Source organism: Psammomys obesus, unplaced genomic scaffold, assembly GCF_907164565.1.
Source record: "Psammomys obesus unplaced genomic scaffold, mPsaObe1.curated_primary_1811, whole genome shotgun sequence".
Lineage (NCBI taxonomy): Eukaryota > Metazoa > Chordata > Mammalia > Rodentia > Muridae > Psammomys > Psammomys obesus.
In genome coordinates this window covers 26,458,009-26,484,984 of record NW_026595981.1, presented here as the reverse complement: position 1 = coordinate 26,484,984, position 26,976 = coordinate 26,458,009, and the positions used below count along the sequence as shown (strand labels likewise).

Here is a 26,976-nt window from a genome sequence, read left to right as displayed (position 1 = left end):
TTGGCTCCAAAAGCAGCATCTCTGAAATCGGTCAGTCAATCAGATACACCTATCTGCTTCCCGGAACCTACTCTGCCGAGTACCCAACCTGTAACCCTTGCCCCTGCTCAAATGGATGCCACCATTCTCAGCTTTCACGTGGGGGATGGGAACGGAACTCAGGGATTCAGGCTTGCACGGCGAGCACTTTCCTGATCTCATTTTTTTGTATTAATATTCAGCTGCTCATGCTTCCTTAGCTCCTTCTCGCCATCATTCAAGTCTCTCTTATACATAGAAGGCCTCCTTTGACCCACCCCCCTCCTCCTCTCAGTACTTAATACCCCTCTGTTCCCCTCGAGAATTAAATGTCCTCAAAGAGTGGTGGTGCTTCCCTTTGTCCCATCCTGATCTAGGGCACCATTCCTTTAAAACCGTCCAAGCCAAGGCCGCTGAAGAACTCAGCGATAAATCAAATGGACTTGTTAGTGGTCTTCACACTTGGCTTCGAAGCACTCACACACTCCCATTGGAAGGTTCACTACAGCATGTAACTCCAGCTGTCTCCCCATCTTCCTCTACACCCCGGCCAACACACTCACCCTTGCCCCGTGTGTTCTTACTGTGTCATCTGTATCGTCTCCTCTCCCCTACCTTCACCCCCTTCCAGGGGCTCACTCTGTCGTGCAGGCTGGCCTAGTCCGTACTATGTATATACGAAGCTGGCTTTGAATGTGTAACATTTCCCCTCTTGCTCTGCCTTAGCATGTATCATCATCCCCCACGCCTGGTAAATATCTAATGTTTCCCACAGACTGTGGGCTCTGTGGATCACACTTCACTTGTGACCTCTGAACTTGTCCGAACAATCGCTGAATGAACGGAAGACCTAGGGCCATTTCACTGTGCAGCTGCAAGATGGGTTACTCACTTTATGTCTTTAAATTTTTTATTTTATTTTATATTTTATTTTTACTTAACGGGGTTGGGGATTTAGCTCGGTGGTAGAGCGACGGCCCTGGGTTCCATCCTCAGCTTGAGGGAGCAGAGTGGGAGAGAAACAGGAAAAAAAAAAAAAGGGCCAGCCCTGTTTCTTCTCTTAACCCTCCGTTACACCTCAAACCTATGCTGAAATACAAATCACTGCAAGAGGGGAGTCGTCCTTTACCATAAGCTATCCTTAAACGATTGGTTCCTTTGGAGACGGAGAAGCCAAGAGCATCCATTGTTCTTGTTGCTTTATATTAACCCCCCCTTCAAGGATTTTGTTTGTTTGTTTTTGTCTTCACTAAAAGTGTTGTCCTATTGTTTTGGGCCCAGGGAAGTAAATAACGACTTCGGGTCAAGTCAGCTAGATATTAAATAATGACCACACTAATCTGTTAACAGTTGTGGTGGAGGAAATTTCTACCACCCTTGCTCGGCCCAGACGTGCTCACAAAGCCACAGTGGGGACAGACCAAGTTAACTGAAAATAGAGAACAAGTAAAGGTCTCCTTATGTAGCTCTGGCTGGCCTGGAACTCGCTGTGTAGAGGCTGGCTGGCTCCGAAGTCACCTAGACCACCCTACCTTTGCCTCCTGAGTGTTGGGGTTAAAGGCTACGAAGAATAGGAGGGTGCCCATTTAGGCCACAAAAGCCGATTTAAAATCCTGTCGAACGTGTGGTCGCTGTAACTGATGCGGGGCTCAGGCCACAGACCACAGAAACGGGGCCCCTCGGGATACCGAACTCCAGCCTAGTCCAGTCTGACTCCCACCAAAGAACTTCCCGCAAGCAGGGGAACTAGTGCGCAGGCGCACCTCGGGACTGCCTTTGTTACTTAGGAAACAGCCAATCGGCGAGCTTGGCGGTAGCCAATGGGGAGCGCGGAGGAGAGGACCGGCTAGTTTGAACGCGCCGCGCCGCGCCGGAAAGAGGTTGGTTCGTTCGGTGGGTTTGGGGGCTGGGGGAGCCGTCTCTCCGGAGTCCCGGGGCTCCGGTCGGTGGCGGAGGGACGCGACACCGGCGACGGGAACCGACGAAAGGTAAGCTTTGGTTCGCGGTGGGGACGGCGCCGCGGGCTCGAACGCGCGGGCCCGGGCTGCCGTGGCCGGAACCTGAACGCGCGCAGGTTTGGGCAGGTCTGGGACGGGCGGATCGCGACCCCTGGGTCCCTGCGGGCCAGGACCCGTGTTGGACACAGCCCACTCGTGCACTCGTCCCTTGAAAGATGCACCCGAGGGCGTCTCGAGAGTGAGGTGCAATTGAGTCTTTACACGCCGGAACTGGAGGGCTGGCACGCTCCCCTCCACACGTCTAGTCAGAGCCGAGCACAGAGCTTGTGCCTGTGCCCACAGCCGCGACTTGGTCCCTGGGGCCCTCACCGGGCCTCTGTTACTGCCAGGATGATCCATTCTTTTAGCTTGGAACGTTTGAGCCACTGACGTGACATTTAAAAGGTGGCGCCTAGGGCTGTGCCAAAGAACTTAAAAAGTGTTTTGTTGAACTCGTTGGTTCCGTGCGTCGTGGAGAAATGCTGTATCGTATAATTTTTCTTAGCAATGGCTGATATTTATTTGTTGGGCACTTAAAAAAAAACCAGTTTCAGGTTGGAATGAACTCATTCAAGCCTAACAACAGCCCGACGATTACAATTCGCATACTGAGAAACTGAGGCAGAGTGTAGTTTAAGCCTGATTCTGAAGAACATCTGTAATTTTACTTTTCTGGGTGAGCTTTTCGTTGTTAAGAGCACTTAACTTCCCTCAATGTTTTTATCCCATTTCTTCTCTGCCTGTTTCATTATTGAACCGCACCCCCAACCCCAGACAAGTTTTTAAGGTGTCACATTCTCAATTGGTTAATTTTTATATTATCTAATTTAGCTCCATGTGTACTTTTTTTTTTTTTTTTTTTTTTTTTTTTTTGCTTACAGCCTAGGGAGCAAACCCAAGACCCCCAACGCTCTACCAAGGAGCTATGTCCACAGTCCTTATAGCCTTTTAAGAAAATATAAAAGTATCGCATTATTAGAGACATTTGCAAAGCTTTTCTCTATGTGGTGACAAAGCAACTGTGAGTAATTATCGTAATATTGTATAAACTACATTCTCTCTCCACGAGCAGTTAAGTGAATAAGTACAAGCTAGCCATAGTGAAACACTTCTGTGATCCCAGCACCTGAGAGGCAGAGGAGGGTCTCCGTGAGTTTAAGGCCAGTCATAGTGAGACTCTTTTGATCCTCCCACCGGCCTCCACAGACACACACCCACAAATACTGACATTAAATTCACATTTGGGAATTAAAAAAAAATACAGTAAAGTCAGTTAAATAGAACAACGCAGTTATAATCAAAAGATAAGCAGCATGGGGTTGGGGAAGCAATTTCGCAGCAAATGTTTGCCTAACATACTGAGGCCTGAGTTTAGTTCTCAGTACCCCCTACCCTGTTCCTCCCAAAATAGAGGTTATAGAAATTTTTAATTGATCTAAGACCGATGAGGCAATCAAATGAGCTTGAAATTTACTGTCACACAAATGAAAAAGCCCCACTGAATTCCTAGATATTTGCAGGCAATTAGAAAAGCAAACAGACTCATTGTATCTTAAGAGTCCAGATTTTATTTTGAATATGGTTAAAATTACAAGTCCATCCTTTTTATGACTGTAGTTGTAAAAACTTCAAATAAAACATCAGGAACCAGAAGCCAGCATGCTCAAGGTCCTAAATTCAATCCTTGGCACTGCCCACATCCAGGGTTTGTGTGTGTTTGGGGGGGGGGGGATATAAACTGAAAATGGAGACAATTACCCTTAAACTAACAAAATATGACATAAGAGTATTCCTGTAAAATGAGTAAAGACAGGGGCTGGAGAGATGGTTCAGTGGTTAAGAGTACTGTCTGTTCTTTCAGAGGACCCGGGTTCAATTCCCAGCAACCACATGGCAGCTCGCAACTGTCTCTAACTCCAGTTCCAAGGGATCTGACACCTTCACACTGATGCACAAAAAATGAAATAAAATATTAAAAAAAAAAATGAGTAAAGACGCAAGAGCACTCACTGTTGCTGCTTTCACTCCACACCCAGATGTAAGACAAGAAAAGTAATCACGATTTTTAGCATAGGAAGGGATAAGCAAAGCAGAAATGGTGGCACGTGCTTACGGTCCCAACACTTGGGAGGCTGAGGCAGGAGGCGACGTCAAGTTCAAGGCCAAACCGAGCTATATGTCCAGACTCAAGAGAACGGAAAACAAAAGAAAGGGACAGACAGAACTATTACTCGTTACAGCTCTGTACTAGCTTGGCATGTAAATAGCCTGGGTAGAGAAAGCATAGCCTGTGATATTCTCTTTAATAAACAAGCCACGTGTAGCAGGATCCAGTCATTGTTGCACACTGATCTATGGATAACAAGGTGAGGGGCAAAGCCCAGAAGCTGGGCAAAAAAAACTTACTAAATTGCCCTAAGGGCAGAACTAGCGTGTCAGGATGGAGTAGTGCTTCTTGTGAACCTCGGTTCTGGCCTTGCTTACCGTCACGTAACAATTGTACTCACAGAAGGAGGTTGTTGGGAAAGCTCAAAGAGGCTGTTTGTAAAGCATTTAGCGTAGAACGCTTAGCATGCCGACACACTCCATGAATGTTAGCTATGACACTGATTTTTAGACTTTTGGGTTAAGCCTCTGTTCTCCTCTGGCCCTCATCCATTCATAGGACCAGTATTTTTCAGCATCTGCTGCATGCTGGGACAGGTCCCCAAATACGTGCGTGCGCGTGTGAGACAAGACACAGGTGTATGAGGAATGATACAAATCAGTAGTGGGGGGCGCTGAGCTTCCACCCCTCCCCTCCTCGCCTCCCATTGTCTGTAGGAGACCCCTCAGTCCTTAGAAAGTCTCCTCCAGGGCCTTCAAGGTTGATCCCATCCCTGCGAGGGTGGACAAAGGCAGCCGCCCCTAGGACATCTGAGTCTTGGCTTCCCAGCCCCAGCTCAGCGGCACGGTACCCTCCAGGTTTTAATGATCTGCCCAGGGTTAGACATAGGACTTGAGTGTGGCTGCCTGAGAGCCCTGAAGATCTTATTAAAGAATCATCTCCCTTGTTCTTTGGGCTGAAATGCTCTTTCCAGGCGAGGATCAAAGCAAACTTGACAAACAGTCCCTCATTAATCTCCCCATCCCCCTGGGGTGGGGGCAGATTGGTAGCTATTCTCACTGGCACTCAAAGCGCGAAGCTGATGTGACATTGACACATCAGCTGTGTGGCTCAGGGAAAGACCTCCCCACTGGTCAGAGCACAGACCAGGACCCAGGTGTCCTTGGGGCACCCATGCCAAGTATTACCCTCCAGCCTGCGCCTGGTGCCCCCAGCACTGTCTTGGGAAGAGAGAAAACATCTCATTAGGCAAACAGACTGGCCTCTCTGGCCCTCAGGAGGCAGGAGGAGAGAGCTGTAAAGGTTATGCGTACTCTTTGTCAGTGCCCTTTTTAATTTCCTGCTTAGAATGTTAGGCTGCTCTGTGGCTCCTCCTCAGCCAGAACCCTCCCTGTAGACCTCAGCCACTGCTGGGGAGGCAGCCAGCGTGACCTAGGCACGCTCTGTCTTTGCTGCTCCCACGGAAAAGCCAATCTCCTGGGGGTGTGAAACGAGAAAAAGGAACTCTTGAGTGTTGAAAATGAGGTACAGCCCATACATCTGCAAGTGCCTTCAGAGCATATACTTCAGTCCCACAAAAGAATTATAACCGTTACATAAACATAAGGGACTATTAAAACCATGTGATCATCAGAGCATAATATATAATTTCATTATCGGACAGGAGAGCAGGCTCTGTGGTCAGACTGCCTGGGTTGGAACTGGGCCTCCATCATTCACTAGTATTGGAACCTTGGGCAAGTTGCTTAACCTTCTCTGTCTCAATTTCCTCACTGAAAAAATGAGTGTAATGATACTATCCATCTTGTGGGGTTGCAGTGGAGATAAAGGGAGATGATACGGGAAAGCTGCTTTGAACAGACCTTGACAGAGTGAGCACTTTGCTAATATGTTTATTATGGCAACCCGATTGCTGGGACAAAAACTAAATTACACACACATAAAAGATGACTGTTGGTCGGCATCTTTCCCTTGGTCAGTGCTTGGAAGAAGTTACGTTGGTGAAGGAACAGGAGTTTCAAATCGGCTCACTTCTGCCTCATTCCCCGAGGAAGCCCCACGCTGTTAGCTAGATATTCAGCAGAAGCCCCACTTTTCCTTTGCTGAATGACCTTCCCTCTGACTAATGAGCAGGTAGAACTTTTATTGGGAAAGCGTTCATCTGTTCATATCCTTCAGGACCAGCTCCTGTTCCTTCTCCATGTTAATATGTCCCTAGAGCTAGCCCAAACTAACTGAGTCCTGCCCACATTCCAAAGACTCCACCCCCTACCTCTGATAGCCTGCTCAAAGGAGAAATAAAGAGGCAGGCAGAGAGATGAAAGAACACCAAAGGACTACAGGCTATAAGCCTCTGGAATTACTACCAGACTAACACTGGGAAATCTGTTGTGTTACCCTCTGCAGCAACAGATTCAGCCAGAGACGCGGTGGGATCATTTCACCAAGTACGCATTGTTACATCCCTAACAGGCAGTGGAGGGTAGGCAACTAAAAAAAGAGCTGAAAATCGAAAGCAACTGTCATTATTTGCAGACTATATTGTCATTTAATTGAAAGGTCTAAGAGAACCAATGGCAGTCTATTAGAACAAATAAGAGCATTTGGTGTTCAGGGCCGCTGCACAGTCTGCATCCAGACAGTCAAAGCTCTCCTGTCTATATTCTGGCAAAAGATCGTCTTGAAAATGCAATTTTAAAAGGGTCTATTCACAATATAACAAAGACTGTATAATAACTAGTAATAAACCTAATCAAGAATGTATGATACTCACGAGAGGAAAATTATGAAATTTTACTGAAGATTATAAAGTTGTGAACGCATGGAAAGAGACAGCAGTTCCTAGGTGGGAAGCTTCCGTATCGTAAAGACACAAAGTCTTCTCATATTAACCTATAAATTAAAAATAATCCAAATTAAAATCTTAGCAGGATTTTCTTCATGTAGCTTCACAAGATAATTCTAAAATCATATGCAAGGCAAGTTGTCCAAGAATAACTAAGGAAAAGATCAAGAGGCGACACATTACAGAGGAACTACAACAGCAGTGTGCCAGAAAAGCAGCACAAGGAGAGCAAAACCCACAAATAAGTCCACGTCTCTATAAAAAATTGGTTGTGTTAAATTTTGCATTTGAAATAGGTGGGAAAGAAGTCATCTTCAATAAAGGATCTTGAGGTAATTGCTTGCCAGTTGGAAAGAAAGATTTTTTTTTTAACTTTACTAGTCACAACAATTTTATCTCCATAAAGAACAGACTGTAAGAAAGGAAAGTGTTGGGCAGGAGGGTAAGCATGTATTGCTTTGGAGGAGAAATGTCTTCTTTGTTTGTTTTTTGAGACAGGATCTCACTATGCAGCCCTGGCTGCCTTGAAACTCACTATGTAGACCAGGCTGGCCTCTAACTCACAGAGCTTGACTAACCTGCCTCTGCCTCCCCACCCCAGAAAAAAAAAGTCATCTTAAACATGACACTTGAACTGACTGGGACAGGAGAGAACTTTCTGAACAGAACACCAACAGCTCAAGCTCTAAGATCAACAATTAATAAATGGGACCTCATGAAATTGAAAAGCTTCTGTAAAGCAAAGGACACTGTCGACAGAACAAAATGACAGCCTACAGACTGGGAAAAAATCTTTACCAACCCTTCATCCGACAGAGGGCTAATGTTCAGAATTTATAAAGAACTCAAGAAATTAGACACCAACAAAACAAATAATCCAATTTAAAAATGGGGCACAGAGCTAAACAGGAATCTCAAATGGAGGAGAAGCACTTAAAGAAATGCTCAACATCCTTAGACATCAGGGAGATGCACATCAAAACAATTTTGAAATTCCATCTTATACCCATCAGAATGGCTAAGATAAAAAAACTCAAGTGACAACACATGCTGGAGAGAATGTGGAGAAAGGGGAACCCTCCTCCATTGCTGGTGGGAATGTGACCTTGTACAACCACTTTGGAAGTCAGTTTGGCACTGGGAATAGTGCTACCCCAAGATCCAGCTATACCACTCCTGGGCATATACCTGAAAGGTGCTTTACCATTCAACAAGGACATCTGCTCAACTATGTTCATAGCAGTTTTATTTATAATAGCCAGAATCTGAAAACAACCTAGATGTCTCTCAACCAAAGAATGGATACAGAAATTGTGGCACAGTTACACAATGGAATACTACTCAGCTATTAAAAACAAGGAAATCATGAAATTTGCAGGCAAATGGATGGAACTAGAAAAGATCATCCTAAGTGAGGTATCCCAGAAGCAGAAAGGCACATGGTATATACTCACTTCTAAGTGAATATTAGCCATATAATATAGAATAACCATACTAAAATATACAGATCTAAAGAAGCTAAACAACAAGGAGGACCCTAGGGAGGATGCTTAAATCTCATTCAGAGTGGCAAATGGGATAGGTACCAGAAGCAGTGGAAGGAGAGGAACAGGATGGGAGCCTACTATAGAGGGTCCTCTGAAAGGCTCCACCCAACAGGGGAAGGAAGTAGATGCAGAGACTCACAGCCAAACTTTGGGCAGAGTGCAGGGAGTCTTATGGAAGAAGGGTGGGGGGATAGAAGGACACGGAGGGGATGGGAGCCCCACAAGGAAACCAATAAAGCTGAAAAAAATCTGACCCAAAGGGTTCCTGCACAGCCTGATGCACCAGCCAAGGACCATGAATGGAGAGGACCTAGACCCCTTGCTCAGATGTAGCTGATAGGCAGCTCAGTCTCCATGGGGGTTCCTGAGTAAGGGGAGGAGGGCCTGACTCTGTCATGAACTCTGTTGCCTGCTCTTTGATCACTTCCCCCTGGCCATGCAGCCTTGCCAGGCCACAGAAGAAGAGGATCCAATCAGTCCTGATGAGATTTGATAAGCTAGGGACAGATGGCGGGGGAGGAAAACTCCCCCTTTCAGTGGACTAGGAGTAGAGGATAGGGGGGAAGAGGAAGGGAGGGTTGTACTGGGAGGAGTTGAGGAAGGGGCCTACAATCGGGATATACAATGAATAAACTGTAAAAAGAAAAGAAAAAAAGATATTTTCACTGTGGGGAAAAAACATGACATACAAGTCATAAGAAATACGTGGGTGTGGCGGTTCACACTTGTAATTCTATCCAGCATTTCGTAAACAGAAGGATCAGGGTTCAGGACCATCCTCAACATACGGAGTTCAGGGTCAGCATGGGTAACATGAGACACTCCTTCAAAAAAAAAAAAAAGGAAAAAGCCATAAAAGGAAAGAATAGACATATATGACCATTTAAATGTTGAAAATCTAGTTCAAAAAAATAAAAATAAGTCAAGGGTGGTGGTGTATTTCTGTAATCAATCCTGGCAGATGGGAAGTACAAGTACAGGAAGGAAGATCAAGAGTTCAAGACTAGCCTTAGTACATAGTTTAAAAAAAAAGTAGCATGAGCTACACGAGACCCTATCTCAAAAAAAAAAAAAAAAGATAAAACTCATTGCATTAAAAAAAACCACCTGAAAATTGCTGACTACAATTGTGTATCCTTACTGGGTAGAGAGGCACACACTGTAATCCTAGCACCTGGGGCAAGAGGACCAGTAGTAGTTCAAGGACATCCTCTGCTAATTAGAAAGTTCAGAACTAGTCTGAGCTACATGAAACCTTCCTTCAAACAAACAAACAAACAAACAAACAAAAATGTTGCAAGTTTTTACTACATTTAAGGCAGGTTTTCCCCTAGGGATACATGGTTGCTTTGGTACCAGCAATATCCAATAATGTACCCCGGGGAGAGAAGACACACAAACGTTATCAGAAGGTGCTAAAGGGCTGTATGTTTCTAATAGCAATTCTATTATTAAAGGTAAAGGTCCTTGTACAAGGTGAAGGCAAGGTGTTCTCTGACCTCTATGCACATGCATGAACACATACATGAACACACACACACACATCATACATACACAGAAACTTAAATATGCTTTAAATATGGAGAAAAGGGTGGGGAAAATTCTCAAACACATAAGGGTTTATTTGGAAGTCCAAGAAACTTAAAAGTACTGGAATTAAATAAGAGGATTTAAGGGTGTTAACTATGGGATACATCTCTAAAGCTCAGTTGGAGATGGAAGTAGGGGAAGATGTTCCATTCATAATAGCAATTAAATTGGGCTAGTGGGGCAGCTCCATGGGTAAAAGTGCTCGCTGTACAATACTGGAAACCTGAGTTCCTGTGTAAATGTGGATGCAGAGAACCAGCCCCTCAGAGCTATCCTCTGACCTCCTTACGCGGTAATAATCAATGGAATTTTTTGGAAAAGTAATTAAATCCATACTTGGGGATGACATTAAAATAGTAATTACAGGGCTGGAGGGATGGATCTCAATTGAGAATAGTTAATGTTCTTCCAGGGATGAGAGTTTGATGCCCAGCACCAACATGTGGTGACTGGCAACTGCCAGCTGACAACCTGCTCTGGCCTCACATGCAGTATCCACACACATGGGCATAGACATTAAATTATTTCAAAATTAAAATATTTTAAAGTGCAGTTATATAACATGTGGAAGACAATTATTGGAAAACTGAAAACATCTTGAGGAACATAAAAATAGCTGAATAATTAATAGCCACATTTTTGCCTAAATAGTTTTATTTAGTTGGTTTTGGGTTTTTTAGGACTAGGTCAAGCTAGGTAGCCTTGGCTGTCCTGGGACATATAGAAATCCTCCTGCCTCTGCCTGTGGGTACAGGCTAAAATGCTCAGGAAGTGTGTAAATTTGATACAGTGTCAGCTGTAATCATATCAGGGTTAAAAGCGTGTTCTGGGTTGGGGTTACATGAATACAATTTTGCTTTCTTTTGTATTTTGCTATTTATGTATATATGTATACAGTGGTGCTGGGGATCAGTGGCTAGCAGTATGCTAGCAATAAGTGTTCCATTAAGCTACAGTTTATTTCTCCTTTATCTCCCCTTTGGTATTAGCAAGGAAGCCAGAGCTTCACACATACTTGACTCCAACCTTATTTCTTTCTTGTTTACTTATCTGAGACAGGACTTTATTCTAACACAGGCAGGTTCTGAACTCGTGGTCTTCCTGCTTCATCCTCTCCTGTAGCTGGAATTATAGTCTTGCAAAACCAGGGCTAGCACCAATAAAAATTTCTATTAAAAAAAAAAGTCAAATAGCATAGCAAATGCCTGGGAATAATAATAATAATAATAGTTATAAAAAAAGTCCAGCGGAGAAGTCTTGCTACTAGATTTAAAGTGTGTTTTAACAGCAGGAAAAGTATGGTAGTAGTGTGAGTATAGACAAACTGTTTATTACATTTTATTTTTCGGAAGGGGCCATGCCACACAGCACACCCCATGGGTTGGGGTCAGAGGACAACTTTCAGGAGTCCTGGGGATTGAACTTATATCAGGCTTGGCAGCAAGCGCCTTTACCTGCTGAGCCATCTTGCTGGCCCTGTAACCAAATGGCTTAGCAGAAAATATAGGAAGTCCAGTAAAAGACCTTTGGAAACAGAGTCACTTAAAGAATGCAGAAGTGGTATTTCAAGTGGGAAAGATCCATGTTAATAATTGACCCTGCTCCCACTGTCTTGCTCTCTGGAGGACAAAGTAAAGTGGAGGTCAGCCACTAGGAAGGTGGGGGAAAGGCTCTGCAATGCTGAAGCATACCCCTGACTTGGCTTGGTCCTCCTCTGTCTGCACAGGTGTTGCCATGGTGATGGCTGTGGAAGACAGCGTGGTCCGGGTGGTCGTGCGGGTGAGGCCTCCCACCCCTAGGGAGCTGGAAAGTCAGCGGCGGCCTGTGATTCAGGTGGTAGATGAGCGGATGCTGGTGTTTGACCCCGAGGAGTGTGACGGGGGATTTCCTGGCCTAAAATGGAGTGGCTCTCACAATGGCCCCAAGAAGAAGGGCAAAGACCTGACATTTGTCTTTGACCGGGTCTTTGGGGAGGTGGCCACACAACAGGATGTGTTCCAGCACACTACACACAGCATCCTTGACAGCTTCCTCCAGGGCTACAACTGTTCGGGTGAGAACTGCCCGCTGGGTCGTGGGCTTGCCTCTGTTGCTTTTTGAGAAAAGGGTTCCATGTATCTTCCAATCTCTCTGTACAGGGGGCTCCATTCATTCACTTGACCATGCAAGGCATTCCCCTGGGCCCTAGTCTAGAGTAGCCAATTAGTTAGACATGGTTTTGAACTCTTGATGCTTATTACAAACCCAGGGGAGTGAAACAAGAAAAACTGTGGACTGCCATCAGAAGGCAGCCCGAGCTTGGAGAAGGAAGGGATAGTCCTTAACTCCAGGGCAGATCCCATTGGCCTGGGATCCACAGGCTGTGGGGAGCCAGGACAGGCCCAGGGAGAACACAGGCTGACCTTGAACACTGAGGGAGTACCAGTGGTAGGAGCCTTGGGACGGTGGTAGTAGACAGCAGGGGAAAGGGACTTGGGAAGGCTGAGCTTGGTGGTATGTGCTGGGACAGCCCTAGGAGAGGAAGACTTGACCCTGCTGCCACGCTCTTCCCCATTCTGTCCTTTATAGTGTTTGCCTACGGAGCCACCGGGGCCGGCAAGACACACACTATGCTGGGAAGGGAGGGGGAGCCTGGCATCATGTATCTGACCACCATGGAACTATACAGGCGTCTGGAAGCCCTCCGGGAAGAAAAACAATTTGAGGTGCTCATCAGCTACCTGGAGGTATGGCTGCTACCACTCTGGCCTCCATCATACTTCACTCCCAGAACACCTGAAGAGGGTCCAGGGGACACCAGTGAGAGACCATGTGAAAAAACATGTCCTCCCTGCTCTTGTCAGCTGACATCACCATGCAAAGTACTGCTGTCAGAGTTGCTGTCTCAGGAAGGATGTTTTTCAGGTCTCTCCCTTTTATCCTTTCCCCGAAGGTGTATAATGAACAGATCCATGACCTCCTGGAACCCAAAGGACCACTCACCATCCGTGAGGACCCAGATAAGGGTGTTGTGGTGCCAGGACTTTCTTTCCACCAGGTATTCGCTGGTCTTCTGTGGTGCCCTCAAATGGCAATTTGGGAATCTCCTGGATGCTGTGGTGGTGGTGGTGGTGGTGGTGGTGGTGGTGGTGGTGGTGGTGGTGATTGTGGTGGTGGTTGCCGCGGCAATCGAGTATGACAGGCTCTGCAGAGCAGCCTTTCTGCCAGGAGAAAAGCGTGGTGGTAAGACACAGCCCCCTCCCTGGGTATCTATTCTTTCTGTAGCCAACCTCAGCCGAGCAGCTACTGGAAATGCTGACCAGAGGCAACTGCAGCCGCACACAGCACCCCACGGATGCCAACGCCACATCTTCCCGCTCTCATGCCATCTTCCAGGTGAGCGGCATCACGTGCTCAGCTTAAAGCTGTGGGTCCTGGTGTCTGCACCCCTTACTCCTACCCTTTGTCCCCAGATCTTTGTGAAGCAGCGGGACCGAGTTCCAGGACTGACTCAGGCCCTTCAGGTAGCCAAGATGAGCCTGATTGACCTGGCTGGCTCAGAGCGGGCATCTAGCACCCATGCCAAAGGAGAGCGGCTACGGGAGGGTGCCAACATCAACCGGTCTCTGTTAGCACTCATCAATGTCCTCAATGCCCTGGCCGATGCAAAGGTAATGCAGTGCTGGCCCAGCCCCCCAAAACAGAAAGTGAGCACCCTCCTTCCAGCACAGGGCAATCTAACCCAGCTTTCCGCTCGCTGCCCCTAGGGCCGCAAGTCTCACGTGCCCTACCGAGACAGCAAGCTGACCCGCCTGCTCAAGGACTCCATTGGGGGCAACTGCCGCACTGTGATGATTGCTGCCATCAGCCCTTCCAGCCTCACCTATGAAGATACTTACAACACCCTCAAGTATGCTGACCGTGCCAAGGAGATCAGACTCACGGTGCGTGCTAGCAGGGAGGGAGCCCCCTTAGGTTCCTGTTCAGTGTCCCCAGGCACAGAAGGTTCCTAGGACTCATGAATGGTCTTTGTGATAGAATCAGTGATATTCTTCCTCAGTGAAGACTTCAGGTAGACTGAGGCAGGATGTCCAGGCTTGCTACAGGCAACAAAGCCCTATTTTCAATGAAGTGGCATAATACCCATGTATACTGGCAAAAGCAGAGAATTCTGGTCTGCCCTGCCTGTCCCTGCACTGAACCCTGCTTATCTGGAGATGTTACAGAGCCGCCCCAAACTGGCCAGATTGCTAAGGTCAGATCAGGGCTCAGGCCACATACACTCCTCCGCCCTTGCTGTGCTCCCAGGCACATCACTGACCTCTGCTCCTTTATCTGACTGGGGAGAGTGAGTGACGGTAACACAAGGGAGGTATCCCACACAGCATTCGCCCATGGAGAGAGCTGTTACTTGTTTGAATAAACATCTCTTCTCTGTGCCCCATCTCAGCTGAAGAGCAACGTGATCAGCCTGGACCAGCACATCAGCCAGTACGCTGTCATCTGCCAGCAGCTCCAGGCCGAGGTGAGGAATCCCTTGGGAAGCAGACTTAGGGCAGGGAGCAAGACACAGAAGATGGGACCCTGCCAGGACTCTGTGCCCACCCCTGGCCTTTGTGGTCACCTGGGGCTCTTCGGACTGGATTTCAGGTGACAGCCCTGAGGGAGAAACTCCAGGCATATGAGACAGGTGCCCAGGCCTTGCAACAGCGTTCCGTACAGCCGCCCAAGTTGAGGTGAGCTTGGCTGCTCTTTCTTGTCCCCGCCCCCCCCTCCCATTAAATGAGCTGCAGAAGGAATGAGCCCTGTTCCCTTTTTTTTTTGTCATTTTGTGGGCTTGGAATATTTGCCTATGTTTCAACATCTAAATTGAAGGGTTCCTGGCCAGGACCCAGCAACTAATCGGTACCTAGATGAAGATGAATAGCTAATGCCCGAGCCCACATAAGCAGTGTCTCCTCATCAGGAGGTCAGCTTAGGGGTTGGCCATCATTGTCTCAAACCAGAAAGCCTTTGACACTGCCCACTCCCAGTGGCTACCCATTTGTCACTCAGTTGTTGCATATGGGCTCTGCCACCCAGATACCAAAAAATTCTGCCTCCTGTTCACTCCACCTCTTAAGCCTCTCAAAATTCACTTCCTCCTTAGCCTTTCTAGCTCCCCATTACAGCCTGGGCACTCCAGCCAGTCCTACACCCCAGAACTCCAAGCAAAGTGTGGAACGCTTCAAGAGGAGAGCCTGGGGACAGAGGCCCAGGGACAGGGGTGTGTGGAAGAAAATGCTTCAGAACAGGAGCAGTGCCCACAGGGCAAGCAGGTAGGACTTGTGGGTGTGGAGCCTGGGCCTTGGTAGGATGCAGGCTAGAGGAATTATCAGGAAGGCAACTCCCCTTTCTCTTCCCACACGCATGGCTTGACTATGACAGGTGCTTATATGTTTAAAAGTGGCTGGGAAAATTGGGGTGCGGTGGTGTGCACCTGTAATCCCAGCACTTTGGGAGGCAGAGGCAGGATCTCTGTGAGTTCGAGGCCAGCCTGGTCTACAAAGTGAGTCCAGGACAGCCAAGGCTACACAGAAAAATCCTGTCTCGAAAACTAAGCCAAACCAAACAAAAACAGACAGACAGACAAACAAACAAAAACAAGAAAAGAAAAAAAGAAAGAGTCTTGGAGAAGGGAGGGGAGGATTTTTTTAATTGCGTGTGTCCATGCTATAGTGCATATGTGTGTCAGAGGACAATTTGTGGGAGTCGCGTCTCTCTGACCATGTGGGTGCCAGGGATTGAACCCAGGTCTTCAGGCTTAGTGGCAAGCCCCCTTTTCTGTTGAGTCATGTCAGCAGCCCAGGGGAAGGATTTCAGATCATTCTGGTTGCTCTACTAATGCCTCCTCCTTCTTCTTCAGTTTCCAACCCAGCTGCCAGAGCCGAGCCTGCCAGAGCCCCCTAGTCCAATTTTGCAGCCAAAGCCAGCCATGAGCCAACACTCACCACAGAAACTGGATGGGGACCACTTTAAGCAGTAGGTGTCTTCTCTCCACGGTGGGAAGTGTGACAGGTCAGACTCCTGGGGTAGGAGCTGATGTTCAGAATGTCATGAAAGTGCCGCTGCTTAGCTGACAGTCAAGTCCCTTTTCTCCTTTTGGTTTTTTGAGACAGGGTTTCTCTGTGTAGTCCCGTCTGTCCTGGAACTCGCTCTATAGACCAAACTCAAACTCAGAGATCCTCCTGCCTCTGCCTCCAGAATGCTGGGATTAAAGGTGTGCGCCAGAATCGCTGTTTTTAACTCCCTCTTCATCAACCTTGCCCTACACTAGTTTAAGGCCTTGCTGGGATCACGGATCCTACCTGTCTGTCTCCACTCTTTACACTGCCAAATCATTGGCGACCTGGCAGACAAGGAAGGCAGCCCTCCCCAGTCTCCAAGACAGACAGCAAGCACTAAGCTAGGTGGGGCTGGCTGCTGGGGCTCACAGGTGGCTTTCCAGTCTGTGGGCAGGACTGCTGTCCACAGCGATGAAGAGCGGGCCCCCAGACAGAAGAAGGGGCAACCTTCATGAATCAGGTTTTCCAATACATCCTCAACAACACTGTGGCTAATTTTTCTCAGAAATAAGTAAGGGCCTCCACCCTAAGCCAAAGAGGAAAAGATTTGGACCATTTCTTCTGGGTCACATAGAGGGCTTTTTCTCGTTTTCCCATGGCCCCCAGGACACATATCCCCTGCCATTTAGTGTTGCTACTCCCTCCCCTCCCCAGCACGGTTCACACTAGGCAGTGTATTTAAAGCTTCTGGACAGAAGGGCCTGCTTAATTTTATTTCTTGTCGGAGAGTGTCTGTTCCCGACTCAGCAAAAATGCTGCGGCCTGAATAATCAAAGGCTCATTATCTGTCTCATGCTGCCAACTCCCTGGGCCTGAGGAGGCAGGGATATGTGGGCGGGTGGGTGGGATGTCCCATCGGCCTCCCAACTACTGGCTCCCGTGGATGACTCTGTCTTGCTGCCTGGTGTCCCCCATTTTAAAGAGAGAGGCCACTTGGTCATCCTTTTTTCTCTGCCTGTTGTCTGGTGGTCTCTGACAAGTTACTTCCAACTAGGCTGTGATTTGAAAAATCATAATTCTTATGCCCTCAGTTCTTTGAGATGAAATAATAAAAGATGACACAGGATCCCAAGGATCAGTTGTTGTAGAGTGTCTTGGTGTCCTTTGCATTTGGAAAAGCTCTGGCAACCAGATAATAGTCTTTTTGACTTGATTAGAACTTGGATCACCAGGACAGTGAACAGATTGGAGATTTTTTTTTTCCAGTTCAGTGATTTTTCAAGACTTTTTATTTTTCAGTTGTAAAATCTCTCTTCTTTTTTTATTTTGTTTGTTTGTTTGTTTGGTGTTTTGAGGTAGGGTCTCTATGAATCCCTGGCTGTCCTGGACCTCACTATGTAGACCAGGCTGGCCTTAACTCACAAGGATCGCTTGCCTCTACCTCCCAAGCTGGGATTAAAGGTGTCACATGAAATCTTATGCTGAGGTCTAATACACAGGACAGACAAATCAGAGCTGTTCTATCTTATGTGTGCTGAAACCTAATTTGAAAGCCCACTTGTCCACTGCGGAGCTGTGGCTTTTGTCCAGGGCACAGAGTGAAAACAAAGCCAGACCTGGGCCATCTGATATCCAGGCAGGTATGTTAATTCCAATGCCCACTCTTTGAGTTCAAATCTTCCTCATAATAGTGGCTCAGAATGGTACAGCGTTTCTACCGTGTCCTCCTTAATTAATGTCCTGCCTGCTTTCACAAAGGCCTGGAGGCTGCTTTGCCAAATGAGTTTGTGTTTCCTGAGCACACACTGACTGAGGGCAATGAAGGGGTTCAGAGAGTCCAGACAGGTGGTTACCTGAGGATAAATCATTTGCCATGAATAATCCTTACCAAGGTAATTCTGTTTATTCTTTTATCATAGGCGTGCCTTAGAGGAAGAAGACTTGCTTTATGAGAATCTAAATTTACAATATCAATAATCACATTACTCTCAGAATTTCCTTTAAGTAGTCCTTTGGTACATGTGAAATGTGTGATGATTTTCACACACTTTTTTAGGATCCCTACCATTAGCTAGAAAACACATCTCCAAATGTGTTTTTAAGGGTCTTCTCAAAGTCATAGTCAACATAGCCTGTCTTATTTAATCTCCCCTTATTCCAACAAGATAGGTACCATTTTACAAAAATAATAGTTTACTTTTTGACAAGCATTCTTTAAATAATCTGCATGTAAAATAAGTCACTTAGGTCAGGTATGATGGCGCATGCCTCCTTTAGTGCTAGAACTCAGAAGTCTACACAGGCAGTGTCTGAGTTCCAGGCCAACCAGAGTTATGTGGCGAGGCCATCAACAAAGCTAGATGTGGTGGCGCACACCTTTAGCCCCAACACTTGGGAGGCAGAGGCAGGCGGATCTCTGCTTTACAGAGTGAGTTCCAGGACAGCCAAGGCTACACAGAGAAACCCTGTCTTGGAAAACCAATAAAGAAATAGAACTGCCTTCCGTCAGCATTTCCAGCAGCCCTATGAAGTGGTTGTGCTTGCTACCACCCTTTTAAAGTTGTTGAGACTGTCTTAACCAGGGCTGTCAAGATCCTGCCGCTGGGACATAATGAGCTGGGACTGTCCAGATCTGGTTCTTAGCTGCTGTCGTACCCTGGGGGTAAATGAACTTGAGTAAGCTAGGAGTATCAACCACATCTGTAACCCTAGTGTTTGGAAGGTGGAGCCTGGAGAGGAGATCTGGAGTTCAAGGACATCTTCAGCTGTATAGCATGTTCAAGGCCAGTCTGGGCCTCATGATGCCAAAAGGACCACAGCAGTATTAAGTGACAAAGCTGAGGAGGAACTCAGACCTCCCAAGTCCAAGGTCACATGGCACTCATCCTGTTTCCCAGCTCACTGTCTTTGTTGTAGGCATGTAGGCTTAAGTGACACCTCCCATCTTACATGTGGAGGTGTTGGCCTTCGTTAAGGTTACTCATTCAGGCCATCCACGGCCAGAAAGAGGGTGGGAGCTGGAAGGCTAGCCCGAGTGCCCTCCGTCACATCTAGACTGATGGGCAGTGTGCAAACAGCTGCCTGGTCTGACTAAGTTGTATACATATTCTCTTCCCTCTGTTGCAGGTTGGCCCTCCGGGTGCTGTGCCTGGCCCAGCGGCAATACTCCCTGCTGCAGGCAGCCAACCTCCTGAGCCCTGATGTGATCTCAGAATTTGAGACCCTGCAGCAGTTGGTGCATGAGGAAAGCACTGAACATGTGGCTGAAAACCCCAGGTCCCCTGGTCTGGCCAGGGGGGAACCTCTAGCCCAGGAGCTATGTTCAGACTCTAGTGAGTATCACTTTTGCTCTGTCTCACCTATTAGTGCAACCTCTAGGGCCCACCTGTAGCCAAGGTGTGTCCTAGGGCCAGATGCTGTACTGTGGTGAGAGACTGGAGCCCCAGGTCATGAATTTCTATACACAAACAGGCCAAAGAGAACTGAGGAACTAGGGGCTCTTTTGTGCCTCTGATGTCTGCTCCCTTTATTCTATACACTCCTCTTCTCTCTGGCCAGCCCCAGGTCCCTTTTCAGCACCTTTTTCCTCTTCCTCCAGAGTCTTCAGGATACTGTGGTCCTGTGACCCGGACCATGGCAAAGCAACTGAATGGCCTCACACACACTCTGGGGATCCCGCTCGCACCTGACTGTGCCTCAGATAAGATGGGCCAAAAGCCCATCGAGAAGAAGAAGAAAAAAAGGAAACTGAACCCCACAGAGCCAGGCAGCCCGGCAGCCCCAAATCAGGAGACTAAGCGTCAGCGCCAGTCCTTCCTTCCCTTCCTGAGGAGGGGCTCTCTACCTAAGGCCCAGCCTTGCTCCGAGCCCAGAACTCCCAAAGGAGAAAAGGCCTCTTCTCCCTCCCCTTCCTCCCGAGTCTGCCCAGCTACAGTCATTAAAAGCCGGGCACCCCTGGGCACTTCTGCCTTACAGAACTGCTCTACTCCTCTGGCCCTACCTGCCCGTGATCTCAACGCCACCTTCAATGTCTTGGAGGAGTCCCCCTCTAAACCCAGCTTCCATGAACTTATTGGCTGTAAGAAAGTTCTCCCAGAGCTGAGTAGCACAGACCAGCCCTCTGTCCCCAGGTGAGTCTCCGGGCTTTTCCCATAGCTCCCAGAAGGTAGAAGGCAGCCCGACACTTGGAGCAGAGACATCTGCCATCTGCCTCCCCGCAGTCACTTGCCAACCTTGCCCCCAGGCCCAGGAAAGCAGAGTAGGCAGTGGTAAGGCAACATGGCCCATCTTAGAGACCCCTGTTCCTGGGCCCACCAACTCTGCTGGCTAGTGGCTCATGAGTAGCCACTGGGACCTTAACTTAAGAAGGGTCGTCAGGGAACCAGAAGTTAACACGCCCAGCCCTGCATGTCTCATGCTTTGTTTTGGTTCCACGACCCGTTCTGAGTTTGTATCACACAGGCAATTAAAACCCATTTCATCTACTTGTCCTCCAGATTTTTCTGTCCATCCCAGCATCTGAAATAGGAAAGTCAAGCTGAGCGTGGTGGCGCACGTCCATAATCCCAGCACTCAGGAGGCAGAGGCAGGCAGATGTGATTTCAAGGCCAGCCTAGTCTATATAGTAAATTCCAGGATAGCCAGGCCTACACAGAGAAACCCTGTCTCAAAAAAAAAAAAAAAAAAAAGTGTGTAAGGGGATGAGGGTAATAGAACTTTATTCAGTATTTTCTAGTGTCCTCTGCCTGATGGGGGAGGGGAACAGCAACTGCTCAGGACTGAACAAGTGGCTGATCGACCTGGTTGTGTGAGGCGCACAGCCCCGCACCTCCATGGTCCCAGAGCAGGCTCTCAGTAACAAGCTCAGAGCCGGGCAGGTGGAAGGGTGAAATTGCTTGAACTCCAGCTCCCAGGACACACCAGAAACTGACATCTGGATGTTCTCCCAGAACAGGGCTGTCACTCAGCTGTCAGCCCAGACTGTGAGAGGCAGGGAGAGAGGCCACCTCTTAGCAGAAAAAAGCCTTGGGTCATTTGGTCCAGCCTCCCTTCCAGCAAGCTGGAGGGTGGAGGGAGGAGACCGGTCAGCAGCATTTCTGGTTCCCTCCTGACCTGCCTCTCCTGCCCCACAGCGCACCTGTCCTATTCACCACGAAGGGCCCCAAGCCTTCTCTTCCTGCAGCCAAGGCTGACAAGAAGAGGCACGCTGTAAGGTGAGGCGGGAGGTGGGGAAAGGAAAGCCCTAACGAGAACGGTGGCCACCAGCTGAGCACAGGCCCCCACCTGGTTTTCATCTTGGAGAAAGCAGCCAAGAGCCTGTGAACAGGGCTAGCTAGCGTTTAGTTCTCTGACTGAAATTTTCCTGGTCTTTGCTCTTTATCACAAGGTGTTCCCAGAGATGCTGTGGGCCCTGCCCCTTACCCATGAGGGAGATAGTCGTTGTTCCTTGTTAATCCACTGACTGAAGGTTTCCCTCACCTCAGCTTCCTTGAGCGGCCCTCATTCCATAGGTCTCCCCTCATTGTGCCTCCCGCTTTCTTTCACGTGGCCATGTAAACTGTTCAAGGCTCAGTGCCTAGCTACCCCGCTTCCACCTCCGCACACGCCTGCAGTCCAGAGCATGCCTGTGATCTCCTCACCTTCCTACCTTCCTGCCTCCCTGCCTTCCTCCCTCAGGTCCTCAGTCTCCCGAGGCCGCAGCTGCATTGCCCGCCTCCCCAGTAGCGTCTTGAAGAAGCCCGACAGACCCTTCACAGTCCCAGGTAAGTGGAACTGGGGACAAGTATAGCTGGGCAGTAACAGCAGATGAAAATGGGAGTAGGACAGGGAGGATGGAACCCCACATGGAAGGAGGACCTGAAGTACCTCCAAGCATTTTGGGGACCCTGATGAGGGAGGAGGAGGATGGGCTGAGAGGCAAGGGAACTGTGGGACAGAGCCTCATTTGTTCTTTTGTGCCCCTCTCTGTCTTCACTTGGCCTGCAGAACCACCCTTGAGTCCGCACTGCCTTAGTGACCAGAGGACTCATAAGGGACTGACTGGAATGACAGAGTGCTGTTAACTGACCATGAGCGACCCCTGGCCTCCATGCTTGTCCTGATCCGCCAACACCTCTAGGCTGACAGCCTTCTCTGGTGTCTGGAGCTGCCAACACCAAGAGCCCCTGACCTGTCTTTCTCACTTTGGAACAATTAACACCAACATGCCTTTCCTGTATTAACGCCCCTCCCCACCCACTCACCAGCCATTTGCCTTCTTTCTTAATCTCTGTCACACTCAGCTTCTTGGTATGTGTGTATTTGTTTGCGAGTGTTAAACATATGGTTATATTAAAGGACCCTTTCGGGCTTTCTCATATCAAAGCCTTCCGTGCAAACCAGGAACTCTTGGGGTCTGTTTTTACCCCTCAACCTCCTGTCTGACAGGGCTCTGCACAGTGAAGGTGCTCAAGGACAAAAGATGGGCTGCTGACAGGTCCTGGCTTGGCTCTTCTGGTGTTTGGCATAGGCTTCTTCAGCCCTGTGCGCACAGCTGAGGTGGGAATGCCTCACTCCTTGACGATGATGCAGCTCGTGACAGGGCTTTGGTTTGTAAAGGACACCAGATTTGTTATTCTCACTCACTAAACACAGGACACACATTTAGTATGTCAGAAGGAGGGAATATAGCCTTAGTGCTACCAGTCAGGTATAAATGCCAGCTGGCCATGTTGGTGTTCGGCATCCTTCTCATCCTTGCCTTCTCCATACACACATACAGATTTCTGTGTACACACGCAGGTGTATGCCTGGAGACTCACAGATTGTTTTTTACTGTGATGGTTAGTATATCTCCATCCCTGGAGTGTTTTCTTTTTTCTACCACCTCATAGGTTAGTGCCACCTTCCCTTTCTTACCTTTAAGGTCTCAGAGCTGGTGACACATGCCTGTAATCCCAGCACTTGGGAAGCTGAGGCAGGAGGATCACGAGTTAGAAGCCAACTTTTGCTATATAACATGGGGGGAAAAAAAGCCAGGAAACTTCCAAGGCTGTAGCTCAGTGGTAGGGGCCTTGCCCAGCATGCTTGCAGCCCTTGTTCAAGAAACTTAGGAGTTCAGAAAGCAGTACCTGCCTGGCCTCCTGCAGCCTTTTGTTTTGGATCTGGGCCTGAGTGAAGGCTCAGCAGGTAAACGCTCTTGTTTTAAAGGCCTGACAACCTGAGTTCAGTCCCCAAGCCCACTGCACAGAGTTGTCCTCTGACCACACACAAGCACGCTGTGACATGCATGTTGCCTGCATGTTTCTTCCTTTTAGGATCTTTGCTCCCAGTAGATTTAAAAGGAATCTTGCAACTGGGCGAGGTGGCACACGCTGGTAAATACCAATACTCCGGGAGGCAGAGGCACACAGATCTCTGTGAGTTCAAAGCCAGACTGGTCTACAAAGCGAGTCCAAGGCTGCACAGAGAAATCCTGTCACAAAAAATAAATACATGCACACATATATAAACAAACAAAAGGGCTCTCACTTGGATATCTATTACATGCTGTGACCTTAGGAGTGAGTCTTTCTGTTTTCAGGTAGGTCCTTTTTGGGTAGTACTCAGGTCTGAAGTAAGGCTCCAAGGGAATCTAACTAGAGTCCAGGGTAGCCTGCTTCTCTCCCCACTCCTACACCATCCTTTCCGCTTGCTGGATTGTATAGCAATTCAGCATGCTTATCTCCGTTCTCTCCATGAAGACATGGTTGGCTGAGTGAATTAATAGTGTAAACAATTACAGGAGCCAGTGTTGAACTTGCTTCTGAAAACAAACAATTTAAGGATATTTAGCACATCGTGAATAGTATGTAAATAATGCCGGCCAGGTTCAAAGGAGTCCTTGCTGTTCAGGGGAGCAGCCACTCTCTGCCTGCCCGGGACCCTCCTGCTTAGTTCTGTCCCTTCTCAGGAGAGTCAGGGAAAGCAGGTGGCGAAGCTTTCCTGTGCTGCCACTGCTGAGCTTCATCCCAGAGCTTACGCTGGCCCTATAGGAAGGGTAAGAGAATCAAACACCTCCGCCCAACTCGCCAGCAGTTGGACAGCGAGTGTTTGGGACCTAGCCTACATTCTGGCTTTTACATAACGCAGGGCTGCTTCCTTTTTGAAGAGAACAGACCATCATTTCTCTTTCTCAGGCATGGGGTTCCCGCCTCTCCAATTAGTCTTAATGAGTTTGTTCCCCTGTGTACCATGGCTCCCTCGAAGCAGACAGAGATTCCCATCTGTATCCCCTGGCAGCTTGGCACAGCGGTTTCACTTCAGGAGGCCTCGCTGAGTGATGGCTGGATTCAGATAAAATAACTTCTCCATTTCCTGGGGTATTCACACATCTTACCTCTTCTGATCCTCCCTCTTCAAGTGCAGAGGCAGTCAGCATGGGACAAGGCAACTAGTAACAAGGGCCAGGAGGGCACACTCTGCACGATAGGGTCCTTGCATGAGGCAGAGTTTTCCCAGGCTGGGGGCAGCCTGACAGCAGAAGAGGTCACCCTTGACAAGGGTGTCCAGCAGCCAGCCATTCATTCAGCAAACATTTGTGACTCTGTGGTACAAAGTGTGCTCTTGGGTGACCCATAAAATGTACAAAGGCTCTGGGCTGACGGCGTTAGGCACTCGTGGCTTCTGCCCTCAATCATAGGAGGTCGGACTGGGAGCTTGCTGTGTGGTATCCGGCATACCATACGTGGTTGGGCCAGCCGGGACTGCAGGAGGGCAGTGAGCTGACATCCAGCTTCCACCTGACTTGCATGGGTGATGAGACTCTGAAATTGGATTGTTCCTTCATAGAGTCATCCATGAGATGTGGTAATCAATGCTTCCCCATCCATAGACCAGCCTGGCCTACACCCCCTCTGCCTGCATCATCCCAGCCCTGCTTCTGTGAGTTTAGAAATCCTGTCACCTCTACACCCTTCAGAGCCACCCCCTTGCTCACACTGAAGCTCAGATCAGGACCAGCTGTGGGAGTACGCATTTCTACCCAGTTCACAAAACCAGGCTTGTGGCCAAGAGCTGAAAACCTTTGTGGTGGGGGAAGGGGTGGCATCCAGCCCTGAAACAGAATTGAACAGCAAAACCTACCTTCTCCATTCCCCGTGTGTGTAGCCTTCAGCTTGCCCCCTTCCCAGGAGATCCGGCCCAACCTGGGGCATCTCCTTGGCTGCTAATTCATGAGCTCTGTCATAGTGTCCCACTCACCTGACTGCATTCTCCCTGGAATGCCTCCGGGCTGTGCTTGAGGGATCCTGATTCCCGACAGAATCTAAGTCATATTATCCTTTATTCCATATCTTTTGTATTTGTTTGTTTGTTTGCTTGCTTGAGACAGGAAGTCCCTGTGTAGTGCTGTCTGTCCAGGAAGTCACTCTGTAAACCAGGCTGGCCTGGAACTCATTGCCCAAGGACATGTGCCACCCTGCTGGCTTTCCATAGTTCTTCTGTGAAGAGGAATTCAGGATAGTTGGGGATGAATATTGGTAAAGGAGGAAGGGACCAGATTCACCGCCAGGGATCTGAAAACTATTCAACTAAGCCTTGTGGGTCTCTCTCCTCTGCTCAGCACAGCCCTATCTATTGGCCCATCCTATCCACTTGGAGGGCTGCTGAGCTAGAAATAGTGGGTGGTTGTTAGCCCTTTTCTCCCACCAGGGGCCCATATGGCCTCTCACCACCCCTGAGGGACCCAACCAGGCCGGGGAGGTGGGGGGAGGTACGGGGGAGAGAAGCGCAAAGCAGACTGGGAAAGCAATTAAAAAGCAGATCTCCGGGTTAGAGACCAGGAGGTAAAGGCCAAGCTGGAGTGGACCTGGCTGGGGCTGGGAAAGGTGAGAGAGAAAGGGCCTGAGCTTGTTAACCCTGCCACAGCAGCCTGGCCCCAGGACCTATGAGAAAGGAATTGAGCTGATGACTCCAACAATAGGAAGAGGCAGGGCACTAGGAGGAAGAAGCAGGGGTCCAGTCTAGGGTCATTCTGCAGCCTCAGAGCTCATTTCTCGTTGGGCAGAGGCTAAAGGGAGAGTGAATAGTCCCTGTTCTGAGGCTGGTCCTCTCCAAGTAAAGATAGGGACAGCCCCCACCTGCTGAGGCTTCAAGTGGTAAGAAGCTAGCACTGTCCTGTGGTGTCCTTTTTCTTGAAGAAACAGACCCTAGTCTGAGAGGCAAGACAGACTCTAGCATCAGGAAATCACCTGCAGGGGAAGACACAGCCCATCTCCCGAGGAGGACTCAGGCAGAGCCACACCCAGGCATGACCCAGACATGAGAGGTATCAACACACCAAAAGTCTCTGGAATCAGATGGAGACAAGAGCCTCAAGCCTAGGGGAGGCAAGTGAGAACGGAGCCCACCAGGGGGTTAGGGAGGCGAGAGAGTGGGTGGGGCAGTCTCCACACAGTTTCAATAAACTGGGGGGCTGGGCTGCGGGGGTGTAGATACAGTGCTGGCCTCACATGCATGAAGCCCTGGGGTTGAGCCCCAGCATCCAGTAAACCAGGCGTGCTGGTACACACATGCAATCCCAGCACTCAGGAGGTGGAGGCAGGAGGATCAGAGTTCAGGGTCATCCCTAGCTACATACACAGCAAATGGAAGGTCAGCTGAAATATAGAAGACTGAGTCTCACAAAACAACAGTAACAACAAACAGAAATGACAGCAAACACCCAGCTATGTCCCCTTTAGGACCTGAAGCCACTAACAGCTAGAGGTCTATAAGAAAATGACATTGACTCCCACACTCTTTGCCCATTGTACCTTGGTCCTATCTACACTGCCATGCAACCGACACACACACACACACACACACACACACACACACACACACACACACA

At 48.6% G+C, this 26,976-nt stretch overlaps 1 protein-coding gene and 1 long non-coding RNA gene across 2 annotated transcripts in view; one reads left to right on the top strand and one right to left on the bottom strand.

Moving 5' to 3' along the window:
• The first annotated feature begins 1,932 nt into the window (after positions 1–1,932).
• On the top strand, positions 1,933–22,496 carry Kif18b (kinesin family member 18B). Its single transcript, XM_055620110.1, has 16 exons — positions 1,933–2,006; positions 11,831–12,157; positions 12,673–12,830; positions 13,037–13,141; positions 13,369–13,479; positions 13,557–13,754; positions 13,851–14,027; positions 14,534–14,608; positions 14,734–14,819; positions 15,233–15,401; positions 15,989–16,104; positions 19,254–19,459; positions 19,726–20,257; positions 21,260–21,340; positions 21,804–21,889; positions 22,113–22,496. The coding sequence occupies exons 2-16, from the start codon at positions 11,839–11,841 to the stop codon at positions 22,187–22,189; spliced, it is 2,496 nt and encodes an 831-aa protein (XP_055476085.1). The 5' UTR covers positions 1,933–2,006; positions 11,831–11,838; the 3' UTR covers positions 22,190–22,496.
• Positions 22,497–23,641: 1,145 nt separating this feature from the next.
• The window catches only part of LOC129686407 (uncharacterized), a 3,721-nt gene continuing 386 nt past the window's right edge, over positions 23,642–26,976 (bottom strand). The window contains exons 2-3 of the long non-coding RNA XR_008721608.1: positions 25,347–25,585; positions 23,642–24,910 (exon numbers count right to left, since the gene is read on the bottom strand). This is a non-coding gene — a long non-coding RNA (uncharacterized LOC129686407). The remainder of the gene's footprint in view (positions 24,911–25,346; positions 25,586–26,976) is intronic.